General features: G+C 35.0%; 1 protein-coding gene across 1 annotated transcript; it reads left to right on the top strand.

The window, feature by feature from the left end:
* Positions 1 to 267: 267 nt before the first annotated feature.
* LOC102919522 (vomeronasal type-2 receptor 116-like) lies at positions 268 to 15738 on the top strand. The gene is made up of 6 exons (XM_006990775.3): positions 268 to 464; positions 8913 to 9192; positions 9561 to 10367; positions 11074 to 11298; positions 11821 to 11944; positions 14819 to 15738. The coding sequence occupies exons 1-6, from the start codon at positions 268 to 270 to the stop codon at positions 15736 to 15738; spliced, it is 2553 nt and encodes an 850-aa protein (XP_006990837.1).
* The last annotated feature ends 272 nt before the right edge of the window (positions 15739 to 16010 follow it).

Genomic DNA, 16010 nt, shown 5'->3' with positions numbered 1-16010 from the left:
TATAAATGAAATTATTATCTTTTAGTTATCCCCTGGATTTAGAAACTCATATGCAGAGCCACAGGCCAGAGAGTGATTATGAAACCCACAGAGATAAACAGTGTACTCAGAAGAAAATTACTTTTTGAAAAGTACTTCACTCCTTGCAGTAACTTTAATAATAAAAAGAGACACCTGGATGGGTTCATGCATAATTGATACACAGGCTTCTCCATGACTCTTCATGCTGCACTTTGCTCAGGCTCTCTTTTCAGCTACATTACGAAGATGTTGTCTTTGATCTTTGTCTTCCTGGTCCTGAAGCCTGCCTTAATTCTCTGCAGTTTGACTGACCCTGTGTGCTTTTTCAGAATCAAAGACAAGGAAAACCTAGAAGGAGATAAAGACATTGATTGCTCCTTTTTCATTTATACAGAGAATGGAAGCATGAAAAATGATTATTTCAGTGGGAATCTTGATAAGCAGTAAGTGGCTCTTTCACTCAGTAATTTTTGTTTATCATGGTAGATGATACATTCTAGGGCTGCGGATAGTTAGACCATTATTCTGTGTGCCGTCTTTCTGTCTTGTCCTCCCTCTTTTAGGACTTTAACCAAATTTATTTCATATTTAATGAAGGTTATTGTCCTGTTTCCTATGGTATAGGGGTTAACATTTTTGTATTTCTCTCTCTCTCTCCTCTCTCGCTCTCTCTCGCTCTCACTCTCTCTCGATCTTTGGTTTTTTCAAACAGGGTTTCTCTTTGTAGCTTTGGATCCTGTCCTGGAACTCATTCTGTAGCCCAGGCTGGCCTCGGACTCACAGATATCTGACTGCCTCTGCCCCCGAGTGCTGGGATTAAAGGCATATGCCACCACCTCCCTGTTAACTTTTTCTGTATTTCTCAAGTCACAGATTCTAGACTGGAAGCTGAATGAATGATCCATGCTATCAACTTTGCTTTTAGAGACAATCCTTTAATATGACAATTCCCAACTGGTGTCATGTGATGTCCCCAACAAACATAGTACTAAACACCGCTCTTAGTTTATTTCGCAGAGGCTACAATAAAGTGGACTTTCTTTTGCCTGCTACAGTTTGTGTGTGTGTGTGTGTGTGTGTGTGTGTGTGTGTGTGTGTTTTCATCAGCACAAAATGCCAAATTACTATACAGTGGACATTGGTATATTTTCCCTGACTTTATTTAAATATATTAAAAAGGTGGAGAGATATTGTTCAAATAATCCATTTGTCATAATTTTACACTGTTGTGTTCTTTGATTCCTGGCACTGAAATCAGGTGTGGAAAAACAATATCTATTCCCTATTATACTTTTGTGCCACCTTTTTCTCTACAGTCGGTTACATATGCACATTCAACATTTTTTTTGAATAAACAATGTCAGAACTACTTTTAAATTTCTATGTTAGAACCACATGAATCATTCAATGAGAGTGCCCCAGTAGTCAGTTTGTTCATTGCAAGAATAGAGGGTACAAGCAATGATTTACTATATAACTTTATTTTTTTCTGTTTATCTAAAGGACTATATGATGCCCTGCCCTGTGTTATTATTTTAGACATTGGTGAGCTCCTTTTCATTTTCTTTTATCCCATTTCTTGCCTTACATTTTGAATTATACTTTTGTGAGTATATATTTCTTTTTTAATTTAATTTAACTTTATTTTACAATATAATTTAATTCTACATATCAACCACTGATTTCCTTGTTCTCCCCCCTCCCGCCCCCCTTCCCTTCCACCCAGGCGACCCCCCATTCCCATCTCCTTCAGGGCAAAGACTCGCCCAAGGATTGAGATAATCCTGGTAGACTCAGCCCAGGCAGGTTTAGTCCCCTCCTTCCAGGTTGAGCCAAGCATCCCTGCATAAACCCCAGGTTCCAAACAGCCAGTTCATGCACTGAGGACAGGCACCAGACCCACTGCCTAGGTGCCTCCCAAAAAGATCAAGCCAATCAACTGTCTCACCCATTCAGAGGGCCTAATCCAGTTGGGGGCACCTCATCCATTGGTTCATAGTTCATGTGTTTCCATTCATTTGGCTATTTGTCCCTCTGCTTTATCCAACCTTGGTCTCAACAATTCTCGCTCATATAAAACCTCCTCTTTCTCACTAATTAGACTCCCAGCGCTCCACCCGGGGCCTGGCCATGGATCTCTGCATCCAGTTCCCTCAGTCATTGGATGGGGTTATTAGCACGACAATTAGTTTGGCCATCCTATCACCAGAGTAGGTCAGTTTGGGCTGTCTCTCGGCCACTGCCACCAGTCTATTGTGGGGGCATCTTTGTGGATTTCTGTGGGCCTCTCTAGTACCCTGCTTCTTCCTTTTCTCATGTGGTCTTCATTTACCATGGTCTCCTATGTCTTGTTCACCCTCTCTGTTCTTGATCCAGCTGGGATCTCCTGCTCTGCCCAGCTCTATTCCCCTCGACCCTAGCCATTCATTACCCCCACTCATGTCCAGGCTGTTCATATAGATCTCATCCATTTCTACATCATTGGGTGATCCCCGTGTATTTCATTGGGTCCTGTTTTCCAGGTAGCCTCACTGGTGATGTGAGTAGCAGTCCTGTCATCCTTGTTCCACATCTAGTATCCTCCTATCAATGAGTACATACCATGTTTGTCTTTCTGAGTCTGGGTTACCTCACTCAGGATGATTTTTTCTAGATCCATCCATTTGCCTGCAAACCTCTTGATATCATTGTTTTTCTCTGCTGAGTAGTATTCCTTTGTGTATAAGTATCACAATTTATTTATCCATTTTTCAGTTGAAGGGCATCTAGGTTGTTTCCAGGTTCTGGCTATTACAAACAATGTTGATATGAACATAGCTGAGCAAGTGCTCTTGTGGTATGATTGAGCATTTCTTGGGTATATGCCCAAGAGTGGTATAGCTGGATCTTAGGGGAGATTAATTCCCAATTTTCTAAGAAAGTGCTATATTGATTTCCAAAGTGGTTGTACAAGCTTGTATTCTCACTGGCAGTGGAGGAGAATTTCCATAGCTCCACATCCTCTCCAGCATAAGGTTTCTTCAGTGTTTTTGATCTTAGCCATTCTGACAGTCATAAGGTGGTATCTCAGAGTTGCTTTATTTGAGAAATTCTGCCAATGTACCTATTAGTAAAATCTTTAAGGTTATTGTTGAACTAAATGTGAATAGCATGGTTAAGGAAACCTGCACATGAATTTTAATGAAGAATACAATTTCATATATATTTTGTCAGACTATTACTACTAATGTCTTATACCATCACAGTGAACATAGAGGAGAAGTGGTAGTCCAGTCATTTATTTTCATGTGCTTTGTAGAACATCAGGAACTTACTTTGTGGCAAGTTAGAGAATTTAATATAAATTTGTCGTATATATATTCATTTTAATGTAAAAAATGAATAGTATGTTCCATTAATTCCCTAAATTCTATGAATCATCATAGCTGTCATCAGATGTAATTTGCCAGTAGAATTGTTTGTTTATACACTTCCTTGTCATTTTATAACACTTATTTGAATGAGCACTTAGATGTGTCATTTAACAAACAAAATTTCAAATACTCCAATTCCTCTGTTGACATTCATAATCAGAATTTCTCTATGACTGAGAAAAGAATTCTTCTTGTGGCATCCATTATTCTTTATAAGCTGGAATTTGATTGACATAAGAAAGGAAAGTAAGGTTATTATATGCATATATTTTCAAAGTTGTTGGAGACTAAATGTGAGGGATAAACAAATGCTTGTACTGTATATCATGATCTTCAGGTCAGCATTGTTTGTATATATCAGGAAACTAAGTTATTGATATGTGTACCCTCCACTGGAGTTAGGATCACAATTTTGCCTATAATTTTCTATTATTTGTCCAAACCATGTTGTAAATATTTTAGTCATACATATTTCCCATATGGATGTATAGTGATGAGAGGGAACCAAGGCAATCAATCAATCTCCATTCAGATTGAGTCAAATCTCAAAAACTGTGAGCCTACCTGAACAATGCAGGAAGGATTCACTTATTTTCTCACATAATTACACCAACTGTGTTACATATCTAAAATTTATTACTAAGTTGAGGTTTGCATGAAAAGCATTATGGTCATATTCACACCCTTCCAACAACTTCCTAAGATCCATGCCTCTTTCTCCAACTACCCTACTTTGTCTCATTTTTTTAATGCATCACAGGTCTAATATGTACCTTCCAATTTCTCTTGAAAAAAATGGCTTCCACTGGAAAATGTTTAACCATCCAAGTGCAATAATCTTAAAAAAAATTAAAAACTGGCCTCCATCTTTCAGTTATTTATCAGTTGACAATATTGTTCTAGTTTCTAGTCATCTGTGTGGAGAAAACATTGGAGTAAGTTTCTTTCTCTTTTCTAAATATAGTGATTTTTTTTAGAGAATGGTAGGAGGCTTGTGACTCATTAGAATATTTAAGTTATAAAGTTCATAATGCCACTTCACTTTTATAGATAATGTGCTGTGTCCCAGAGAACAATCTTATCTGATAAACACCAGTTTTTTAAGGTTAAAAAGAAAAATAACAACTGATAAGTAGAGGCCTCCCAAGCAGATGAGAAAATATAGCATCATTGATGATTGCACAAGGTAGCAATGGATACTTTTTGAAATAAAGCAATAAACCTTTGAAGATTTTATATAGAAAACTCTCAATATAAAATTATTAAATAATAAAATTGTTAATTTAAATTGAACTATGATTCCAAAGGGGAAAAACACAAATCTAAAATAAGTAATTTGTTTTAGGCTTTTGTTTTTGTTTCTGTTAAGATACATTTTATAGTCTACTTGTTTAAAAGAATGAATGAAATGTAGTACAGATATGTGCATCCATCACCACAGTCATGTTCAAAATATATAGAACATTTCACTAGGAATTATGAATACTGTACTTCTCAGCTGTCATCATTTTATCCCCTCATTTCTACATATTCCTGAGTGTATATTCTATCCCATAAAGTTCCCATTGAGCTTTTCATATGAATGAGATAATCTGCTTTTTGCTCTTTTATGCTTTCTTAACCTAATATAATATTTTCATAGGGCTATATATATTACAGCATGGATCAAATTTATATCCCCTGCATTTTTTATTGAAAATTCATTTTCATGCATTATATTCTGATTGAACTTTTCACTCCCCCAACTCCTCTGAGATCTTCTGCACATCCTCTAGCTGAATCCACACCTTTTTTTCTCTTGAAGGAAAACAAAGAGACTTCTAAATAATAGTTTGAAAACAAGATAAAACAAAAAAAAACAAGTCAGAATAGATAACACAATCAGACAAACAGAAGAAATGAAAAGAATGAGATACACAAATAGATAATAAGACAAACACATTCTTATGCACAGGAATCACATAAAAACACAAAACTGGAAGACATCATACAAATCCAAAGGACCTCAAGGATAAATAATTTTAAAGTCCTGCAAAATATATTTACCTATTGCTATTTTGGTGCCTTCACTACCAGTGTTCTGTTCAGAAAAAAAAACTTTTATGGTAACCATGAGTTCAAGACTATTCCTCAATTTTCTCTTTTAAGAGATCTATCATATCTGGTCTTAAACTGAGGTCTTTGATCCAATTGGAGGTGAGTTTTGTGCTAGGTGATAGGTATGGATAAATCTGTGTTCTTCTTCATGTATCCATTCAGCACCATTTGTTAAAAATGTTTATTTAGCTTTTCCACAGTGTATTTCTGGCCTCTTTATCGTAAACTAGATGTCCATAGGTGTGTAGACATAACCTGAGACTCCAATTCCTTTCTATTCAACAACGTGACTATTTATTTTTCCAGTTTCATGCTTTTTTTTTTACTACAGCTATGGAGTAAATTGTGAGACCATAGTGTTATTCCCAGTAGCTATTTCAATATTTAGTATTATTTTAGCTGTCCTGGATAGTTCTATGTTACATATGATGATAAAAAGTATCCCTTTAAGTTCTAAAATACATAGTTTTTAACTTATTGGCTACTCTATATTTCTTGACATATTAATATTTCACAGAAAAGTAATTGCAGTGCATGAATGGGAGAATTCAATTTTAACAATGCATATCTATCTCCAGTATAGGATGTTAAGGGCCTAGACAATGTGACTTAAATTCAAGTCTTACTGAAAGAGATAATTGTAAGAAATAAAAGAATATGACAATGCTAAAAGAAAAAGATTCGAACATGATCATTAAAAAATTATGAGAAAAATAATCATTCAATCAATTCCATACTAGCTTCACAGCCACATGTCATGTCTAGTTACCTGAATATGTGTTCCATCACAAAGCAATATAGAAAATATGGATGATGCTAACACAACCTGTGAATCCAGCTCCTAGAACTGCTCCGGGGTTGTAAATAGAATGCCTTCAGACTAGTAGAATTTTAAGAAACTTTTTTTTTATTAAGTAAATTTATTTTACAACATCATTTAGTTCAACATAATAGCCACAGATTCCCTGTTCTCCCACTCTCGCCCCCTTCCCCCTCCCCCCACCCCACCCCCCATTCCCACCTCCTCCAGATCAAGGTCTCCCCTGAGGACCAGGATCGACCTGGTAGACTCAGTCCAGCCAGGTCCAGTCTCCCCCTCCCAGACCGAGCCAAGCGTCTCTGCATAGGTCCCAGAATTCAAACAGCCAACTCATGCAACTAGCCCATGACCCGGCAACAACACACAGCTGCCTCCATAAAAAGTTTCTTAAGTGCTCTAATATATTCAACAAAATTAGAGCACTTAAGAAACTTTTTTATCTGAGGGTCTTTAGGATTAAGTTTCTATTTGAAGGAATCAGACTCACATATAGGATATGTGGGTCATGTTCTTTGTTTCTCCACAGCTTCAATTCTATCTCGTTACAATTCTCTTGCTCACTTTGTCCTAAACAGCTATATATACATTTAACTGGAGGCTTTTTTCAATAAAAAGAAAAGTTACAAAAGCTGCATCTCAAGGTCAGAGAAGATCCATTTACCATGGCAATGCATAGGTCCCAAATGCAAAAATATATTTCTTTATCCTCTTTGTAACACCTAATCACAAGGAAGGGGCTTGTAATTCTATATAGAAGGCTTTGAGGCCAGACCATTTTCTGTAGCCCTGGCTAATTTTGAAATTTTTTCCACATAAAGCTATTTCCCTCTTGACTTGGTTAATTGATAACTTGTTATTTGGGACCTAAACAATAAACAATTAGTTAGCTGAAATGAGTTTTATTCATAAATTGAGGTTAGAAATTTGGACAAAGTGTTAATTACAAAAGAATTATTAGGGAGTGACTCCTGGACTCTGTTATCAATGAGGCCTGACTAGAGAAACTAGGATAGTATTTAGGTTTGCCTTGTGATTAATAACCTTGGTTAGACTTCTGTAACTCTATCTTTGTTCATATCTATAATGTTTAACTTATGGTCCATTTCCAGTCTAGTTTGAATTTGCTCTGAGGCTAAGAATCAACCAAAAGTATGTGGCTCCTCTTATAACTGAGAAGAAATTGCTGTTTTTTTTAGGCTAGTGATGAAAAAGCAGGGCCTAAGAGTCTTATAATCCTTTTAGAATAATAATCTATTTATGCAGAATATCCTAATATATTCTGTATTTTAAAATTATACAACTTAATGAGAAGCCATCTTCCTGAGCATCCACAGATATATGTGCCCATATTGAGATGGAATCAATATATTACATATACATATCAGCTGAGATTACACATTACAGTTTAGGTAGTGGGGAGATACCATAGCCGTTTATGCACAAATGAAATTACAGACAGAAGCAACAGTGTCCAGAGTCTGTGGCCCTTTAAGCTATGTCTGAAGAGGTTCTGACTTCAGAGAATTATTTATCTGGTGAGATGACACTTGAACTATCAATTGCCATCTGCTGAATATTCTTGGGCCTCTAGTAAAACCATTGCTACCAGCGCTCTCAGAAGGAGGCAATATCTAAAATACCCATAAATAATAAACACACTGAAATGAGAAGTTACTGTTAAATAAGATCAAACTCTATATGAAATATGTCAAAATATTTACATTCAATCAAAATTTCTTAAATGAAAGAGAAAAGCTAAAGTAAGTCTATTACACAGAACATATCAGGACAAGTCTAAAACAACTCTACACAGGACCTGTTCTGTAATACCAAGCTCAGTATATAGGTCGAAAGGCATCAGTACAACCTAAGGGTCGACATAAAGAGAAAGTAATTCATTCCTCACTGGAAGCAGGTATACTTATATCCAATGTTATATCACTAAATATTGCACATCCTCAAATACAAAATGAAATTAAGAAGGTATGTGAAGGGGAAGAGGGAGTAAAAGAATTATTATGCTATTTGCATTACGTATGTATCCCTCAGCCTTTTCAGAGCTCTTGACACAGGCAGGTTTGGCTACCTAGTATTCATATCCTTAACAAAGACATATCATTGTCCAGTGCTGCTTCTGTATAAAAGTATAGCATTCCAGATAGCAGATAATAGCAATTTATTTTCCATGTATGTTCACTGTTAGAAGTATAAGAGGATGGCATGAACAAATTTAACGGTAGCCAGTACAATCTCTTCTAGTCCCTGATGTCATATATACATTTTATGAAGGTGACAGAAAACAGGATGGAACTTTAAGAAACTTCAAAGCACAAGAATAAATTTCATTTGTATGAAATCCACTCCCCCCCAATAAAAAGCCTTTGAGAATCCTAATATTCTCCCACATCTCTAACATCCTCATACATCAAAGAAATAGCACTTATGTGACCTACTAAAGAGACAAAAACAGACAAGAATTCAGTACTATTCTCACATTGAGTGTTATTTAAAATTATCATATTGGAACCTAATCTCTCATGAATAGTGTGCTCTGTTTTCAGGATGACATCAAAGAACGTCCACTTGATTTTCTCTCTTTATTTTGCCATGGAAGAAATCAATAGGAACCCTCATATTTTACCAAACATTTCTCTGCTAGCTAACATCAAATGTAACCTGATGGAGAAGAAGAAGAAATATGGTCTATCTCCAAAAAGAAGTGAAAACTTTCCTAACTACTACTGCAAAAATCAGAGAAAATATTTAATTGTACTTACAGGACCCACATGGGGAGGTACTGCAACTTTTGGACCATTCCAGTACATGTCTAGAACTCCAGAGGTGAGTTGAGGTGGGATAATTTTAATGAAATATCGTCTCCTTCAAGTTGACTTTCGGAGTACCAAAAAGGTTAAAAGGCAGAGACTGGATTTATATCTATTCAGTTCTATCAAAAATAAATGCTCATATACTTTCAGCAGAAAACGTAACAACTTTGTCACAAAAAGACAGCAGAAGTCTGAAATATTTAACCAGAAAATTTAGTGTATTTGTAGTTTTTGGACAATCACAAGAAATGAGATTTTAATAATGAGGATAAGAATTCACATTTTCTAACACCCCCAGCATTTGCTTAGTACATGTAGGTCTTAGACCAAACATTATTAATTATATCTTCTTCATTTATGCTTATGTTCTATGTACTCCAGCTCTACTATGGTTATTTTCAACCTTTCCTGAATGTCCATGAACAATTTCCTCATCTCTACCAGATATCTCCCACAGACACATCTCTGCCACTAGCCATGGTGTCCCTACTGGTTCACTTCAGATGGAACTGGGTAGGAGTGATCATTTCAGATGAAGACCGTGGAATTCATTTTCTTTCTGAATTGAGAGAGGAGATGCAAAGGAACATTGTCTGTTTAGCATTTGTGAGTATTATCATCCATGGGAATTTGTCATTCCTTAAAATGGCTGAGAAGTACTTTAACCAGATCATGATGTCTTCAGCAAGAGTTGTGATTGTTTATGGAGACAAAGACTCTACTGTTCAATTGAACTTTATACTAAGGAAATCTGTAACGTTTAACAGAATCTGGGTCAGTATGTCACAATTTGATAGAATCACAATTAAAGGAGAGTTCTTGCTTAACTCACCCCATGGGACTCTCATTTATTCACATCATATTTCTGAGATATCTGGTTTTAAACAATTTATTCAGAGAGTGCACCCTTCAAATTACAGTAATGAAATTTCATTGGTTAGACTATGGTGGATTTATTTTAATTGTTCTTTGTCATCATCTAATTGTAAGAAACTGAAAAATTGTTCTACCACAAATATATTCAAGTGGTTGTTTAGGCACCAGTTTGGAATGTCCATGAGTGACTCAAGTTATAACTTATACAATGCTGTGTATGCTGTGGCCCACTCGCTCCATGAAATGCTTCTGAAACAAGTAGACATATGGCCAGAGAATGCTGGAAACAGACTGGAATTGGACTCCTGGAAGGTATTATTTTTGCATTGAATGGCCTGTATGCCATAGAGATGGCTTTCTTGAAGGGAATCATAGTTTTGTAAATGTAGGCAAACTAAAAACTTTTCTAACAGATGCATATATTTCTGGACTCTTTCACTGCACGTGATAAAGATCGTGTTAGTGTCATAAATATTGTTACAGGTGATACTGGCACAAGTCTGCACTTTACATTCTAAGGGAAGACATTTTGTCCAGAATATTTCAAACACAAACATTAATCTTATGTTTTTAAAATTTGGAAGAAAAATATTTTTCATGAATTTCTTAAATGACAACAAGAAAATGAATTTTGTTATGTGATCAAAAAGTTTTTCCTCATTGCAATAGATTCCAGTTAATACTAGTAGTACTGCTACTTTTTGAACTATTATACAACACAGTTCTCTAGGTTATGATCAAATAACAATTTTGCCACGAAAAATAAATAATGCATCTAAATCTATTAGCATATAATTTAGGATGAGCGTGTTAGAGTATCAACTTCAGTGAGAAAATTTTAACTTTAAAGTTTAGTGAAACTTTATGTTTGTATGTAATTTCTTTTATTTACTACTGATTACTTCTAATAAAGTTACATTTTAGGAGAGGCAAATGAAAATTACCAGCATTATATAATTCCTATTTTCTGTACTACTGTGTAGGTATAATTAAAATTAAAATAACAAATGTGTTTTAGATATTCTCTTATCTGAAGAACATAAAATTTGTTAATACTCCTGGAGATCTGGTGAATATGAACCAAAAGACAAAACAGGATACAGAGTATGACATTTTCTATATCACAGATTTTAAATACTTTGGAATTAAAATGACAATAGGAAAATTTTCTGGACATTTTCAAAGCAATCAACAATTGTACATATCAGATGAAATGATAGAGTGGGCCACAGATTTTAGACAGGTAATTTGGTCATAACTTAAATGATTTTCATGTAGCACAAGTACTCTAAAACAGCATGCTTCATTTTTGGGCTAAAAGGTTTTGATATTTATTCATTTATTAACTTACTTCCAGACTCTATATTCTCTCTCTCTCTCTCTCTCTCTCTCTCTCTCTCTCTCTTCTCTCTCTCTCTCTCTCTCTCTCTCTCTCTCTCTCTCTCTCTCTCTCTCTCTCTCTCTCTCTCCTCTCTCTCTCTCTCCTCTCTCTCTCTCTCTCTCTCTCCTCTCTCTCTCTCTCCCTCCTCTCTCTCTCTGTGTTTGTGTGTGTGTGTATCTCTGTCTCTCTCCATCTCTCCTCTCTTGTATGTTTCACAATACTTAAATCACAAAACATTCATAATGTTTGTCATAAAAAAACAATGGATTTTTACTTTATAACATATGGTTTAAAAAAAGAATTTTCATTGCCTCCATGTTGTGAATCACTGCCATTTTGCAACTAGCATTAAACCGTGTCTAATATTTATCTGATTTTCCTCAGATTCCACCTTCTGTATGCAGTAGACCCTGCAGTCTAGGACACAGAAAATCCCCTCAGGAAGGGAAGGCCATATGTTGTTTTGATTGTAATCCATGTCCAGAAAATAAAATTTCCAACATGACAAGTAAGGAAATTATACCACGAGATTTCTTATTTTCTCTCATATTTCTGTACTTCTCAAACAGTCCTTTTGGAAAATGGAATACATGAATCTCACTAAGAAGTTGAAAGCAGAGGTACCATTGCTATTTGAAATAATGTACTTTGTCTTTTAAACTGCATTTTTGTGTCATTATTCTAGAACTTATGAACATAATATTTTCTCCTGCACATTACTTTAGAGCGCTAATGGTTACTATTACAACTCATCTTCATCCTAATAGTCAGCATTTTGTAGTAAGTTGTATCTACCTTTCATTTTATTTAAGTCTTATACACTGTACATACATGTTCCTAGTTCCCGCCTTCCCAGTGTTTCTAATGAAGAGTAGATATGTTCAGTGACACTGTGCCATGTTTTAGAAATACTCTTTTTTGTACTGTGTGCAAATGTAGATCATGCGAAATAGAAATGTAGAATGTAGAAATATAGAAACATTATCATTGGTAGCTTGTATTTTCAGTTTTACTGTACTTCATAGGTGAGTTTGCATGCCATTATATTTAACTCTGAAATTAAGTGTTTGTTATAATATTCATAACAAGTAAATCAAAGAAACTTTTTTTAATTAAAAAGGGGATTAATCCAATTTGATACCGAAACTTTGAAAACATCGTTTTGTAATGTATCAGGTAACAGAAAGGTAGAATTAATAAGTGTAGTGGTGACAAGAAATAGCTAAATCCTTAACCGACAGTTTCACTTAGAGCCAGAACACCATGTAAATGATTCTACATGAGTTCAACTTGAGGATTATAAAAAAAATTATAGTGCAGGATTTTAAAAATTACACTAAAATAATAAACATATTTGACTACAAAACCCAGTGAATAATGTGAGAATGTAAACTACTTGAGTAGAATAATGCACAAAAAGATAATAAAAATTATTTAATTCACGTGATACACACACACAAACACACACATACATATATTCCAAATTAACTGATCAAATATTGACTTTTGTGTTGGTTAAACACAAAGATACTATACTGGATTTTTTAATTCCCCTTCACCTACTTAGAAAAGTATGAGAGGAGTGGAGGAAGGGGAAACTATGGTAAGGTGTATTGTACAGAAGAATATATTTTCAATACAAAGAAATAAATAGGACATTTTATAATTAATTTTAAAAGAATATTAAAAATTAAAGTATTATAATTCTCCTAATCAACAGTTTAGATGACATTCCTTAGCAGTATCAGAGAGGACTGAAAAACTGAAGCCGAATAGAAACTTTCTGATGGATAGACTCAGTGATGAAATGGAATCATCACTTTTCAGTTTGGTCTGTTGTATCAATGCAACTGAAAGACAAAGAAATATGTTGTGGTATAAATCACAAATTGTCAGCAACATCTAGTACTATCTTTCAAAATCATGCCCTTGAGATATAGAATGTTATCTAGATTTTGTTGTTTTCTCAATAAATACTGTAATTTTGGGAGCATTGCACTGTCAAATCTTATAGAAATTTATAAAATTTGCAGATAATGTGCCCAACTAAAGTTCAAACATTGAAGCCTAAAACTAAATGGGATGTTTTTGACATGTAGAGAATTTATATGGTAATTTGTTCATGTTGTTGCTGCATTCCATGACAGTGCTGGATATTTTTCCTGTTTCTTTTCTTTTTTATTTTTGATATTATAATACAATTATATCATTCTCTGTTCCCTATCATTCCTCAAACACATCCAATAAAGCCCCACAGAATCTCTTTCAAATCAATAGTCTCTTTTCTCATTGATTTTTGGTATGTTTATTTGTTTTATATGTAGGAGTATGTAGATATATTTCTAAATACAAACTCTTCCAGTCTGTGTTTTTTACTTGTATCTTTTCAGGGCTGAGTTTTTAATTTCCAAAAATAATCAGTTAGTGTGCTTTACTCTGGAAAAGACAATTTGTGCCACTCTCAATATACCTTAGATGCCTGTAGCTCTCTTTCTAGCATTGTGGCCTGATGGTCTTTCTCCCATCCCCTTTGCCATGTCTATTGTTTTTGTGCTTGTTCACCCTAATTTAAACAATCATGTTGGTGAGACTTTATGAGTGTGGCTTGTGACATTTATAGTAGACACTGGCTCACATCAAGTTCCCTGATCCCCTAGCTCTTACAATCATTTCATCCCACTCTTCTGCAATTTTTCCTGAGCCTTAAGTGACAGAGTATTATAATATAGTTATCCATTGTACTTGGTGGCACAAGTCTACATTTTAAGTGGTTGTTATTTTTTCTAGTAGTCTCTGCCTCAATGATAAGTTTCCTTGATGAGGGGAGAAGACTTTACTAATATGGGTGTAAGCACAAATATTTTGAAAATTGTTACGTATTATATTGTAATCATAATGTAGTACATGTGGGTTCTAAGATACGGATTGTGTAGAATTTTATTTCCAAGGTGCCCCATGAGGTCATTTATATGTGGGATCTAATTTGTTGCTGATAGATGAATTATAAGATGCAGTGAACTAGCTCATTATCAGTTCTTGTTTTGTATAGTACACAAAACTTCATAGTTTTGTGTACTATACAAATGTGTTTTTTTCTGAATGATTCAATCCAAGGTTGGTTACTGTGGCTATCTGAGCATTATTTAAAAGTGTATTATTGTTTTTTTAAATGTTCACGGGTAAGTAAGATAAATATAAAAAATGCATTAATATAAAAGGCAACAGAAAATAGAATTAAATCCTATGCACCAAATACATTTAGTTTTCATATAACACAAGATGTAAATAAAATTTAGCTATGACTTCCTAATGCATTAATGTCTCATGTTTCATGAGTACTAGGGAAAAATTAAAACTCAAAATACTTCCCTTCCTATACTAGACATGGACGATTGTGTGAAGTGTCCAGATGATCAGTACAGCAATGCAAAACGAACTCACTGCCTCAAAAAAGTTTTAACCTTTCTGGCTTATGAAGACCCCTTGGGAATGTGTCTGGCTGGCTTGGCTCTGTGTTTCTCTTCTCTTACAGCTGCTGTACTAGCTATCTTTTTGAAACATCAAGATACACCCACAATTAAGGCCAATAACCGAGTTCTCAGCTATGTCCTCCTCATCTCCCTCATATTTTGTTTTCTCTGTCCCTTGCTTTATATTGGCCATCCCAATATGGCCACCTGTATCTTGCAGCAGACAGCATTTGCAATTGTCTTCACTGTGGCAGCCTCTTCTGTCTTGGCTAAGACAATTACGGTGGTACTAGCATTCAAGGTCACTGTTCCAGATAGAAGAATGAGGTGGTTCCTGACATCAGGTGCACCTAACTTCATCATTCCCATCTGCACTGTGATCCAACTGATTATCTGTGGAATCTGGATGGGAACTTCTCCTCCATTTGTTGATGAGGATGTACATGCTAAACATGGCCATATTTTGATAGTCTGCAACAAAGGTTCAGTTATTGCCTTCCACTGTGTCCTGGGATATTTGGTATCTCTTGCCCTGGCAAGTTTTACTGTAGCTTTCCTGGCCAGAAATCTACCTGACACATTCAATGAAGCCAAGTTCCTGACGTTCAGCATGCTGGTGTTCTGCAGTGTCTGGATCACCTTCCTTCCTGTCTACCAAAGCACCAAGGGCAAGGCTACAGTAACTGTGGAGATTTTCTGTATCTTGGCCTCAAGTGCAGGGCTACTTTTTTGCATCTTTGCCCCAAAGTGCTACATTATTTTGTTCAAACCACAGAAAAATTCTTTTCATAAAATCACCAAAACACATTCTAAACTTGCAATTATCCATTAAATATAATAACTTATTTCCTATACAATACATTCCTACAATATCACAAGCATCCTTCTGTAAAGCAAATATGTCAAAGTAAGAAGTCTGATCTTATGGAAAAATGTACAAATTTAAATGTATAATAAAGTTTGAACACAAAATCTGGATTTCAGTTCTATTAAATGAAACATTATAATAAGCCATTTCTACTTGTGTAATTCTGCTTTTTGTTATTGTGTATTATCAAATTGTGTTGTTTCTGAGGATTGGCATAGAAAACATTACATTATTTC

This window comes from Peromyscus maniculatus, chromosome 1, assembly GCF_049852395.1.
Source record: "Peromyscus maniculatus bairdii isolate BWxNUB_F1_BW_parent chromosome 1, HU_Pman_BW_mat_3.1, whole genome shotgun sequence".
NCBI lineage: Eukaryota > Metazoa > Chordata > Mammalia > Rodentia > Cricetidae > Peromyscus > Peromyscus maniculatus.
This window is presented reverse-complemented; position numbering and strand designations above follow the sequence as displayed.

Bases quoted from the DNA above. Each gene is read 5' to 3' on its own strand.
- LOC102919522 (XM_006990775.3), top strand. From the start codon at position 268: ATGTTGTCTTTGATCTTTGTCTTCCTGGTCCTGAAGCCTGCCTTAATT. The intron at 465-8,912 runs GTAAGTGGCTCT...CTCTGTTTTCAG, and splicing joins AGTGGGAATCTTGATAAGCA to GATGACATCAAAGAACGTCC. The intron at 9,193-9,560 runs GTGAGTTGAGGT...TATGTACTCCAG, and splicing joins ACATGTCTAGAACTCCAGAG to CTCTACTATGGTTATTTTCA.